General features: G+C 39.6%; 1 protein-coding gene across 10 annotated transcripts in view; it reads right to left on the reverse strand.

The window, feature by feature from the left end:
* The window catches only part of LOC126295315 (activated Cdc42 kinase-like), a 335,217-nt gene extending 325,667 nt beyond the window's left edge, over positions 1-9,550 (reverse strand). For 7 of the 10 annotated variants that reach the window (XM_049987770.1, XM_049987769.1, XM_049987768.1 and 4 more), the window contains exon 1: positions 8,998-9,540. In XM_049987770.1, coding sequence (XP_049843727.1) covers positions 8,998-9,087 — 90 coding nt within the window. In that variant the 5' untranslated portion in view covers positions 9,088-9,540. Of the gene's footprint in view, positions 1-8,997 lie in introns of all 10 variants that reach the window. The other 3 variants (XM_049987765.1, XM_049987761.1, XM_049987766.1) reach the window with 2 other exon arrangements.
* Between the last annotated feature and the right edge of the window lie 3,992 nt (positions 9,551-13,542).

Consider the following 13,542-nt stretch of genomic DNA (forward strand, 5'->3'; position numbering starts at 1 on the left):
ATGTTCATCTTATATCCTCCTTTCAAGACACTGTCCATTCCGTTCAACTGCTCTTACAAGTCCTTTGCTGTCTCTGACAGAATTACAATGTCATCGGTCGGGCGAACCTCAAAGTTTTTATTTCTCCTCCATGGATTTTAATACCTACTCCAAATTTTTCTTTTGTTTCCTTTACTGCTTGCTCAATATACAGATTGAATAACATCTGCGAGATGCTACAACCCTGTCTCACTCCCTTCCCAAGCACTGCTTCCCTTTAATGTCCCTCGACTCTTATAACTGCCATCTGGTTTCTGTACAAATTGTAAATAACCTTTCGCTCCCTGTATTTTACCCCTGCCACCTTCAGGATTTGATAGAGAGTATTCCAGGCAACATCGTCAAAAGCTTTCTCTAAGTCTACAAATGCTAGAAATGTAGGTTTGCCTTTCCTTATCTAGGTTCTAAGATAAGTTGTAGAGTCTGTATTACCTCATATGTTACAATTTTTCTACAGAATCCAAACTGATTTTCCCCGAGGTCGGCTTCTACTAGTTTTTCCATTCGTCTGTAAAGAATTCAGGTTAGTATTTTGCAGCCATGACTTATTAAACTGATAGATAGGTAATTTTCACATGTGTCAACACCTGCTTTCTTTCGGATTGGAATTATTATATTCTTCTTAAAGTCTGAGGGTATTTCGCCTGTTTCATACATCTTGCTCACCCGATGGCAGAGTTCTGTCAGGACTGGCTCTCCCAAGGCTGTCAGTAGTTCTAATGGAATGTTGTCTACTCCCGGGGCCTTGTTTAGACTTAGGTCTTGCAGTGCTCTGTCAAACTCTTCACGCAGTATCATATCTCCCATTTCATCTTCATCTACATCCTATTACGTTTCCATAATACTGTCCTCAAGTACATTGCCTTGTATAGCCCCTCTATATACTACTTCCACCTTTCTGCTTTCCCTGCTTTGCATAGAACTGGGTTTCCATCTGAGCTCTTGATATTCATACAAGTGGTTCTCTTTTCTCCAAAGGTCTCTTTAATTTTCCTGTAGGCAGTATATATCTTACACCTAGTGAGATAAGCCTCAAGATCCTTACAGCTGTCCTCTAGCCATCCCTGTTTAGCCATTTTGCACTTCCTGTCGATCTCATTTTTGAGATATTTGTATTCCTTTTTGCCTGCTTCATTTACTGCTTTACTGCATTTTTATATTTTCTCCTTTCATCAATTAAATTCAATATATCTTCTGTTACCCAAGGATTTCTATTAGCCCTCGTCTTTTTACCTACTTTATCCTCTGCTGCCTTCATTACTTCATTCCTCAAAGCTACCCATTCTTCTTCTACTGTATTTCTTTCTCCCCATTACTGTCAATTGTTCCCTTATGCTCTCCCTGAAACTCTGTACAACCTCTTGTTCTTTCAGTTTATCCAGGTCCCATCTCCTTAAATTCCCACCTTTTTGCAGTTTCTTCAGTTTTAATCTACAGGTCATAACCAAAAGATTCTGTTCAGAATCCACATCTGCCCCTGGAAATGTCTTACAATTTAAAATCTGGTTCCTAAATCTCTGTCTTACCATTATATAATCTGATACCTTTTAGTATCTCCAGGATTCTTCCATGTATACAACCTTCTTTTATGATTCTTGAACCAAGTGTTAGCTATGATTAAGTTATGGTCTGTGCAAAATTCTACCAGGCGGCTTCCTCTTTCATTTCTTAGTGTCAATCAATATTCACCTACTACGTTTCCTTCTCTTCCTTTCCCTACTGTTGAATTCCAGTCACCCATGGCTATTAAATTTTCATCTCCCTTCACTACCTGAATAATTTCTTTCATCTTATCATATATTTCATCAATTTCTTCGTCATCTGCAGAGCTAGTTGACTTATAAACTTGTACTACTGTAGTAGGCATGGGCTTCGTGTCTATCTTGGCCACTATAATACATTCACTATGCTGTTTGTAGTAGCTTACCTGCACTCCCCCCCCCCCTTTTTTTTTTTTATTAAACCTACTCCTGCATTACCCCTATTTGATTTCGTATTTATAACCCTGTATTCGCCTGACCGAAAGTCTTGTTCCTCCTGCCACCAAACTTTACTAATTCCCACTATATCTAACTTTAACTTTTCCATTTCCCATTTTAAATTGTCTAGCTTAGCTGCCCGATTAAGGGATTTGACATTCCACGCTCCGATCCATAGAAAGCCAGTTTTCTTTCTCCTGATAATGTCGTTGTCCTGAGTAGTCCCCGCCCGGAGATCTGAATGGGGGACTATTTTACCTCCAGAATATTTTACCCAAGAGGACGCAATCATTATTTAACCATACAGTAAAGTGGCATGCCGTTGGGAAAAATTATGGCTGTTGTTTCACCTTGCTTTCAGCCGTTCGCAGTACCAGCACAGCAAGTCCGTTTTGGTTAGTGTTACAAGGCCAGATCAGTCAATCATCCAGACTGTTGCCCCTGCAACTACTGGAAAGGCTGCTGCCCCTCTTCAGGAACCACACATTTGTCTGGCCTCTAGACAACCCTCTGTTGTGGTTGCACCTACGGTACGGCTATCTGTATCGCTGAGGCAGACAAGTCTCCCCACCAACGGCAAGGTCCATGGTTCATGGGGGAGGGGGGGGGGGGGGGGGCAGCACCCATTATTTATACTGAAGTGTGCAACTGTTTGGTCGGCATTTCAAGAGACCACTGCCCAAGATTGTGTAGTCGCAACATGTGTTGTGGAGGTGGTAGGGTAGGGTTAGTCCTACATCCTTTTTTTAGCACTTTGGTCCACAACTCATATAATTTCAATCCTCCTCCCTTCTTATTGGTTGTCTTTGAATTTTCATGGCCCTTCTCTACATCCTAGCCTAGTAATGATGGGATCTTGATAAAACTATAGTTTGGGACAAATGGGTTTGGTGGCTTCTCAATCCCATGATATATCACTGCCTATTTATCAATGTTGCCCTGACAATAATTGCTTTTGCATTCTCTATGCCAGATATTGGAGCTTCTTTTAAAAGTTTGTATCAGTAACTCCTCATACCCAATTCAGTAAAGAATTTGACTGTGCTGTGATTTAACGAAAGTTAGTTTTTTCTTGCACGTGAGTTTTATGTCATCTTATCTCCAGAAATGTGTGTTGCACGATGGTATAATTTTGCTGATACATCCAGTGTTACACCTAGACACCGTTTGCAAAATGTTTTCCTAATAGAGATTTTTGGCAAAGAAATAATAAATTTAAAAAAAGTCATGCCTGATGATGAAGTTTTACTGCACAAGCAGTGAAAATGTACTAAATAAACTTTGTTCCTTTCACTCATTCATTATTTGTGTGTGTGAGTGTGTAGGGGGTGACTCAATGAGAAAAAGTTTCAAAACTGTTTGAAATTCAGTATAAAGGTTGTCTGAAGTTGCTAATTGCTCTCATTCTCAAATACTGGATGAATAAAGTCCGAGTAATTCGTGCTCTACGAGTTACACAACCTCAAGATTAACGCATAGTCTCCGACTTTTTTTATTATTTTGCTAATCCTTTAACAAAAAATTATACCTCTTAATGAACAGATTAGCAGATCATTTTAAATTCAGCCAACAATGACATTAAACATTGAAAATAAAGTTTTTGTTGGACAGACAACCTGCAGCTGGGACGGTATACCATGTTAACTTTTTAGTTAGACAGATGTGTACTTGACCAAATGTCTAGAAGATTTTATAGACTCTTGCTGTGGGCCTGGTTACTTTGACGTGGTCAAATGTTCAGGCACTTTTCTTGTTTGTTTAAGCACTGTGTTAACACCAAGTCTTTTTAGCCACTCTGCTGATGCAACCAGCGACTGTTTCTTACAAACAGGAGCAGCACATTCCCTTTAGTTTGTTCTTTTTCACGAGAAGCTCTATATTCTTCAGGATCTAGTGCTCTGTTTTTCTCCTTGTCGCCCATTTGAAAATACTAACTGCATCTTAATGGACTGAAGAGGAAATGTTAGGCATGGAAATGTTTCTTAGATTAACTTCTTCAGTCCTTAACCGCACTAATATTACAAATCACTAATATTACAAATGTAAAAATAACTCTGCCAGTCAGATTTTCAGAACTAAACCACTGAAGCAATTTTGTCGGAATTTGTTATTAGTGATAGTTTGGACCCAGAGGAAGAACATAGGCTACTTTAGAAAGTTAAAACGCTAATGACTAAAAATAAGAATTTGAAGTAGATATGTAAGACAAGTAGGGAATGGAGTATTTTTCTTTTTACACCACTGAACATAAGACATGTTTTAAGAAATAACATTTGTTGCATAATACAGCAAAGTTCAATGCACAATACCTAGATGTGCATTCCTGCCTGTGTCCCTCTGCCCAGCAGCAACAAAGAGTGCTGCATTGGGATAGTTTTATGCCACTCATCATAACAAAAACTCAGGAATAAACTAAACTTGCTGTGCCCAATTATAGCATTTAGGTATCTACACCATGTGATAAAAAGTATCCCGACAGCTGACTGAAAATGTCTTACAAGTTTGTGGCGCCCTCCATCGGTAATGCTGGAATTCAATATGCTGTTAGCCCAAACTTAGCCTTGGTGACAGCTTCCGCTCTCACAGACATACGTTAAATCAAGTGCTGGAAGGTTTCTTGGGGAATGGCAGCCCATTCTTCACGGAGTGCTGCACCGAGGAGAGGTATCGATGTCGGTTGGTGAGGTCTGGCACGAAGTCAGCATTCCATAACATCCCAAAGGTATTCTATAGGATTCAGATCAGAACTTTGTGCAGGCCAGTCCATTACAGGGATGTTAGTGTTGGGTAACCAATCCACCACAGAACGTGCACTATGAACAGGTGCTCGATCGTGTTGAAAGATCCATTACCGAATTGCTCTTCTGCAAAACAAAAAAAGGTGCAAGTCCCGTCCATGAAAAACACGACTGCACCGTAACGCCACCGCCTCCGAATATTGGCAAATGACATTCACCGGGCATTCAACACACACACACCCTGTCATCGGATCACCACATTGTGTACCATGATTCGTCACTCCACACAACATTTTTCCACTGTGCAATTGTCCAATGTTGCACTCCTTACACCAAGCAAGGTGTCGTATGGCATTTACCGGTGTGACGTGTGTGGTTCATGACCAGCCGCTCGACAGTGAAACCAAAGTTCTTCCTCCCTAACTGTCATAGTACTTGCACTACATCCTGATGCAGTTTGTAATTCCTGTGTGATGGTCTGGATAGATGTCTGCCTATTACACATTATGATCCTCTTTAACTGTCGGCAGTCTCCGACAGTCAACAGATGTGGATGGCCTGGAAGCTTTTGTGCTGTATGTGTCCATTCACATTTCCACTTCACTATCACATTCGAAACAGAGGACCTAGGGACCTTTAGGAGTGTGGAAATCTCACAGACGTATGACACCCTATCACCTGACCACGTTCGAAGTCGTGTATGAGTTTCGTGGAGCACCCCATTCTGCTCTTTCATTATGTCTAATGACTACTGAGGTTGCTGATATAGAGTACCTGGCAGTAGGTGGCATCACAATGCACCTAATATGAGAAACGTGTTTCTGGGGGTGTCCGGATCCTTTTTCTCACATAGTGTAGTGTAGATCACGTAACTAATGAGGAGGTATTGAATAGGATTGGGGAGAAGAGAAGTTTGTGGCACAACTTGACTAGAAGAAGGAATCGGTTGGTAGGACATGTTTTGAGGCATCAAGGGATCACAAATTTAGCATTGGAGGGCAGCGTGGAGGGTAAAAATCGTAGAGGGAGACCGAGAGATGAGTACACTAAGCAGATTCAGAAGGATGTAGGTTGCAGCAGGTACTGGGAGATGAAGCAGCTTGTACAGGATAGAGTAGCATGGAGAGCTGCATCAAACCAGTCTCAGGACTGAAGACAACAACAACAACAGTGTAGATTTACATCTGTACTCTGCAAACCACTGTGAAATGCATTGCAGAAGGCATGTCCAATTATACCAGTCATTTGGATTTCTTCCTGTTCCATTCATGTAAAGAGCGGAGGAAGAATGATTGACTGTGTGTGTGTGTGTGTGTGTGTGTGTGTGTGTGTGTGTGCGTGTGCGTGTGCGTGTGTGTGTGCGTGTGTGCGCGCACGCGCGCTACTATGACCCTTATGTGAGCGGCACACAAGAAGTTTTGTACATTCTTAGAGTCACCATTTAAAGCCAGTTTTTGATGCTTTGTTAGTAGACTTTCTCGAGATAGTTCACATCTATCTTTAAGAGTATGCCAGTTAAGTTTCTTTAGCATCACTGTAACACTACCCCATGGGTCAAACAAACCTGTGACCATGACCACCACTCAGGTTATACATTTGGCTAGTTCTGATTTACCAACTACTGCGTACAATGCAGGAGGAGTAATAATCCAGGATTGTGGGACATGTGACCAGTCCCTCCAGACATTCCACAAGCAGCTCCTCATTTGGCATCATGAGAGAGAATAAAACCGTTCCAGTGACCGTAACTAAAAAAAAAAGCCAAGGTGACACCAGGAATGGAATCTGGATCTTTTGGCGCCAAAGGTAACAACACTAGCCATTTGGATACTGAGGTAGCAAGGATGTAAATACCAGCCACAAAAGCCTACAGTGTGTGCACTTTCTGAAACTTCGTGGTCGGTCTGTGCCTGACAGACTCAAGCCCAGAATCCCGCTTTCCACAGAGAACAATCTTATCTACTCAGGTAGCATGGTGAGACTTAGAACCTACCCTCACAGCCTCAGTTCTGCAAGTAACGACCTCCCCCTCTCCCCCATTAATATTATTTAAATAACCTCTAGGCTTTGGCTAAGCCATTTATCTGTAATTTCCTTTCTTCCAGGAAGGGTAGTACAGAAATGCATTATGAGCTGTGCCCGTAAAGCTCAGCTGACAAGAGCATTCCCCACTATCATCAAGGTTCTTGGATCGAGTCCAATCCAGTACACAGTTTCAAGTTTGAGTAACTGCTCTGCCTTTGGGGTCTTCTATTTTACATGTACACACCATTCTGCTTCACAAATTCAGTATTTTTACAGTACCAACTAGTTTGTATCAAACCACATTACTGCAATTTGAATTCACCTTGTTGCATTTTGTAGGGCTGTCTCAACTAAGAAATGTTGAGACACAACCCTTCAGTACATCCCACTTCTTACTTTCAGAGCCGAGCAAATACTAGATGTGTGTTTAGTTAACTGAATTAATTGTTTCTGCTTGTGTATAAAAAATAAAATGTTAATAGAGATGCAACTAGAACTTAACGTGAAAACTATTGCCTTTTTTGGTAATGTGGAGATGCACTGATGACAATTATATGACATGCAATATACATTATATGACCAAAAAGCATATAAAAGACATCAGGACAGTAACTGTGGTGGCAGCTCGAGCTAAAAACCTTAAATGAAAGCCGTATATTTGACCAGGCAGTGTTAAGTAGTGGCATGCAGCCGTAATGTGTCAATATTGTTGTGAAGTGCATACAAAGGTTGCCCTGCACACCTTCACTCCCAAACAAAAATGTCGACACACAGACATCTGCAGGGACTTGAACGAAATGCAGTTCTTTTCTGGAGGAAATCATCACAGATGAAAAGACTTGGTGTTATCAATATACACTTACAATAAAGCGCAGAAATTGACATGGAGGATCACTGCTTTGAGGACTACTAAACAGGCATTTAATTTGATATGATGTGTGAGTTGGCCAATATTCTGAAAAGGGCTTTTCTGACAGCTTCACTTAGTTGAATGTGTATTGGAAGTGGAACAAGTGAAGCATTAATACTGCCACCTCTACTTTTCTTTATGTTTTTATTAATCCAGTCTTGAAATGTTTTAGACCGGTGGGGAAGAATTAACCCTTTGTTCACTAAAAGGCGAGTCAGTAAATATTAATATGTTGCACTATTCACATATCATGCATTGTGGAATAGAACAACGTGGTGCACAAAATTAATACTACCAAGGCAAGTCTCTGATTAGGACCTTTACATAGAGAGGTGTGGCTGTTTCCCCACTAGGCTTATATATATATATATATACACTTTGCCACCTTGTCCTACACTCATAATGGAATTATGTCCTTTGATGAGAAGAAATTCAACATGCCGCCATCTCAACATAAAACAAGAAACTGGGACTCCTCCATATTAAAAATATACTGCATTAACCACTCTACAAACTATATGGATACCTAGTTTGAAGAACTGACGAGTTCTATCATGTACAAGACAAGCCCCAGTGTTTGTTCTGACGCTCCATAAATAGTAGTAATGTACTATAGGTAGTACCAAGTATTTACAGATATAAGCACATATTTTCCTAGAAAAAATTGCATTGTCAAACGTAAACTTAAACACCAATCATTGAATACGTTATGGCTAAATAATGATTTACAATTACATGAACCACTCTCAAGGAGTATTGTTTAGTTCAGTTCACTATCCCAATCTTAAAGTTTGAATGTGTGAGATCAGCACAAGAGTTGATCCCACAATAAGACAACTTCGTTTCGACAGTGTCACAATATACGGGTTATACAAAAGGTTTAAGTCCCGAAATACGATATCTTGTCAATGAAATGGTACACACTTAAAAAAAAAAAAAAAAACACGCAACAGAAAACCATACACCTACTCATTATGTTTGCGATCTATTTGCTTTCCACATGAGGGAAGATAGCGTTACATACTAACAGCTGATTTGACAATTATATCATACAAGAACATCGTGAACATTATTCAGCTAGCACAAAAGCTGACGTGTCGACGAAACTGGTTCACCAATAACGAAATATTTACTGAGCTGCACTGGGTTAACAAGTGTCAAGTAGCTTCATTCTGTTGACAAGCGCAACCAGTGTACCAATCCCGGAAAAGCTCCCAGCACCGCAACCTAGTTATCACGTAAACTAGTTCACTGGCCACAGCTTTCTATGTACAACTTTCACACGCAAATGCAGCACTTAACTTACCTTGAGATCGTTCTTGATACCGGCATAGTATTGCTGAAGTTCCGCTTCGATGAGGAACTCGTACAATCCAGGACCTTTGGCAGTTGTCATGTTTGCTCTGGAATGCCGCGGTGCCAGATGTATTATGACGCACGGTTATAAACAGCTCGAGCTATTTCAGTAGCGTGACCAAGCGTCATCAAAATCGTACGTGCACGCCATAGACACACGTCTTTACGACACTATTTCCTGCAGAGATCGGTCCTTATCGTCCTTCCAAATCACTTAACACAAACACTGACGCAGCAGACGTGTTGGTCGGACAATAGTTAACGCTTCGTCGTGAAGTAAACAAACGCACCCGCTTGCAGATAGGCAAGCCTTTCTTTCTTCCACTCCACTAACACGTAATAACCAAAAAAAAAGTTGATATTCACACAAGTTGTAAGTACAATTTAGCAACGTCTGCCTCACATCTTCATCGTTCTCACGCTCCTTAAACTCTCACTGTTTAACATTCTTGTCGACAACACAATGAGCAACCTTCGACAAATGCGACCGCACCCAGGTTACCAACCTCGCGGCACAAATATAACCAGGCGCCACACGCGGACCAATCTAAACAAACGACTCCCGCTTGGAGCGTCAGCCAAATAAAATAGACGTCTATAAAAGAACACGCGCCAGTCTCAATTGTGGCAGTTACGAGAATTGGCAGTAAATCTATTCTCTGGGCACACGCATAAGTTTGTTTACAACTACGAAAGAATTCGTAACATGTACTTATGAGGCACCGGGAAGTACTTGAAAGGCTGCTGATAGCGGCCAGAGTTTAAGGGCCCTTAAGCACCACTCCTGACAGGTTTGGGTACTTACATTGCATCACTCCAGATACGAATCGGTAGTTTATAGCAACGGTGACCCCCGAGTCGTTTAATCGGTATAATATGCTAAATATTACAGTGAAATTTGGTACCGCACAAACACATTTGTAAAATTCTTAAAGTTTTGCAGAAACAAAAGCAAGCTGGAGATATGATTTTGGAGAATACTAGCACAGCCATAATTGAATTTCACACAAACGTCTTGTGAGAGCGTTAGGAAATTAAGTGCCCAATAATCCGATAGAAGATAAGAATATTCCCAAAGATAGAGTTCAGTATCTACCTCAAGACAAAATTTTATTCTCGACTGCATAGTACTTTAAATCTTTAACTCGCCATAATTGTGTCAGAAATTTGTCTCTATCCTTGCCTATATCTTTAAGGTTGTGCTGTCTATTTACATTCTTTAATCACTTATGGCAGCTATCTAGAATTTCTTCCTTAATAGTCAAAGAAGACAAACATGGGCCAATGGCACACAAAAAAAGACTGTAGAAGAGCAGCTACTAGTCCATTAAATATACATAACACAGTACTAACTTAAGTACCAAGGATAAAACTCCGGAAATAAATAATTAGTACTGCTGCACAAATATGAAATGTGACTTGAAGAAATACAGCATACAGATTGGAGAATGAGTGGTGAACAGTTATGAGATGGATATGGGATTCAAGGGAAGAAGACTAGGATTTTAATGTCCCATTGGTGAGATACTCATTAGACATGGAGCACAAGCTCAGATATGAAAAAGAAATCATTCTGGCACTAGGCTTAAGGTATTTAGGGAAGCCATGGAAAACTTAAATCTGGACTTTCATACAGGGACATGAAACACTATTCTCCCAGATTGACTAGAGCATCTTATCAGTGCATCAACTTGTTTGGTAAGGTAATGGCAATTTCAGGAAGACAGAATAAGTCACATGTATTGTTTAACTAGTATCAGTAAGCCTATATGGTGACACCTGTGACAAAAAGAAAGTTACTCCCACAGTTTTTAAATTTTTTATCAATGAGGAGATTGTAGAGAAAGCTTTCAACAGAAAGGGAAAATTAGTTATGTTGTTGTATGCTTATGACAAGTGTGTTCTGTGACATCTGGAAAGTTCTGAATACAGTTCTTCATTGCTAGGGCTACTTTGTACACAAAATTCACATTAATGGAATATAACAAAAAATTAAATAATGCTCGACTTAAATTACAAGTACAATGTAGCAATGTCTGCCTAAATCTTTATAATTCCCACATTCCTTAAATGCTTGCTGCTTAAAATTCGTACCAACTACACAATGACCAACCTCTGCCAAATGCGATCACACAAAGCTTACCAACTTTGTGGCACAAATATAACCAGGTGCCACACATGGACCAATCTAAACATTACGCAATCATAATCATGTATTCTCATGAAACTTCTTATGAGTAAGATATTCTAACTGAATTTGATCCATTGTAAATGATGTTACAGGAAGTCTGCAAATATATCCAATAATGATTACTGTCACAAAGTTATCGCGACTTTTCTTTTATGCTTAGCGCAAAATATTTAAAGATTTATTCTCATTTTCAAGAGTTATTCTCAATCAGTGGTTACTGTCAGGCAAATGTGGCATCAGACAAATTTCAACGATGTGTGACACAAGAGTTGTGAAATGTACACACAGGCGACACCGGTAGTTGAGGTTGTACATGTGCAATGTAAGCATATGCAATGATATTATATGGGCAGAACAGGTATATGCAGTGAGATTGTATAATTACAAATTTGAAAATTGTGATGAGATACAACTGAAATTGGAGAATGTTTGTAGTGTTCTTACTTCATCTATGACAGTAATTAGACTTCTGTTCAACGAATTTAAAGATGGTCAAACAGTCTTTTTTTTTATAGCAATCACTGGATATACACAGGAAATGTGATTGCTGTAGAAGTAGTTGAAATAGTCCATGATATGATTCTCAATGACTGTCAAATGAAAGTGTGTGAAATAGCATGTCATATGTCTACTAATGATAATAGCAATCAATATTTTGCACAATAAGTTGGTGACAAAAAAATGTCAACACAATAGGTGTTGCAGTTCCTGAATAAGTGGGCGTGGCTTTCAATTTCAGAGCTGAAATTGGAGTAATTTAAGCGGAATCAGAAAGGCTTTTTGCATCAAACCATCGCCACTGATGAGATGGTGAGACAGTGAGACCTGGATTTAATCTTTATATTCCAGCAACTAAGTGATAATCAAGACAATGTGTTGTTTCCTGTGAATCTGCTATAAAGAAGGCTACATCAGCCATAAAGGAAATAGTGACAATTTTTTGGGATGTGAAAGATTCCATATTACAGACTTCTTAGAGGGGGGGGGGGGGGGGGGGGAGAGATACCACTAGTGAGATAGTGGATGGTTCACACAAGAAATTAAAGGAAACACGGGCCCATTTTATAAAAATTAAATCACTGCTTCACAAAGATAGAGCACCACCATATTCATCTGAAGATGTTGCCACAAAATAGCTTGATGTGTTACGAAATGATGATGCACCTTGCATTCACCCAACCTGCCTCCTCCCTGCAACTTCTTCTAATTCCCAAAGATCAAGGAATGTCTCACAGGTAAAAAATTGTCCTCACATGAGAGGGAATCACCAACACAGAGGAATATTTTAAAGAAAACTCAAAAACACTTTTTAAGGATTAAAAAGAATGAGCGGGACATTGTGGAAAGCGTATATCCCTGAAATGGGACTGTGTTGAAGAATAAATAATTTGGTTTTGGAAAAAAGGCATCTTCTTACACTGGCATAGTGAGCATTGCGTAAGTGAGGCAAAGAATGCTCCATCTGCACTGTTATCCTTGTGGCAGTCTGTGAGATGGGCACAGTTCACTTCCTCCACTCCCCGCACAGCCTCTATCAGCGGTCGGGAAAAGGTTTCCTGACTGGAACACTCACAATCTCTTACTGAGTCTAAACTTGCATATGGCACTTAAGAGCCATCAACAAGGACAGTATTGAGATGATAATTATGGTAATGTAAACAACTGAACAAATCAGAAATGGCAAAATTACATAAAGGAAAAAAAACATGCATACAATGATTACGATAAATTACTACAGAAAAACTGCAATAGGGTCATCATTTCAACAGAAGAACAGCAAGTTCACAAAAAATTTAAAGGAGAACTGAAAACTGCTTTTGGTTTTCACCATACCCTTTCCTTGATTTTACCCACCATCTACTGATTATTGGGCAGTCTCCACTGGGGAGGAGTTATTATTATTATTATTATTATTATTATTATTATTAAATCTCAAGTAGAACACAGATATATGAAAGGAGGCTGATAGGGTGTGGGTGTTTTCTTTTTTAAAGAATGAAATGAAATGCATATACAACTCATAAAGTGCAATACCAGCATAATGACACAAATAGCAACAGTGAGTTATACAAGGCACATTTTGCAGCATAAGTGTCAGTCTCAAATTTGTTAATGTTCTGTTTTACTTTTTCCATTTCACAGTTTTATAAAAACGAGATGCGTAGAACCCTACATTTGAGTGGCTGGCCCACAAACTGTCAACAAAAGTATTTTTCATACTGCTTGATAAACACAAGGAGTCTCATATATCCTTAAATCACTTACCTGGTACACAACTCTGCCTTTTAAAAAATGGAAAAATAT

This window comes from Schistocerca gregaria, chromosome 11 (assembly GCF_023897955.1).
Source record: "Schistocerca gregaria isolate iqSchGreg1 chromosome 11, iqSchGreg1.2, whole genome shotgun sequence".
NCBI lineage: Eukaryota > Metazoa > Arthropoda > Insecta > Orthoptera > Acrididae > Schistocerca > Schistocerca gregaria.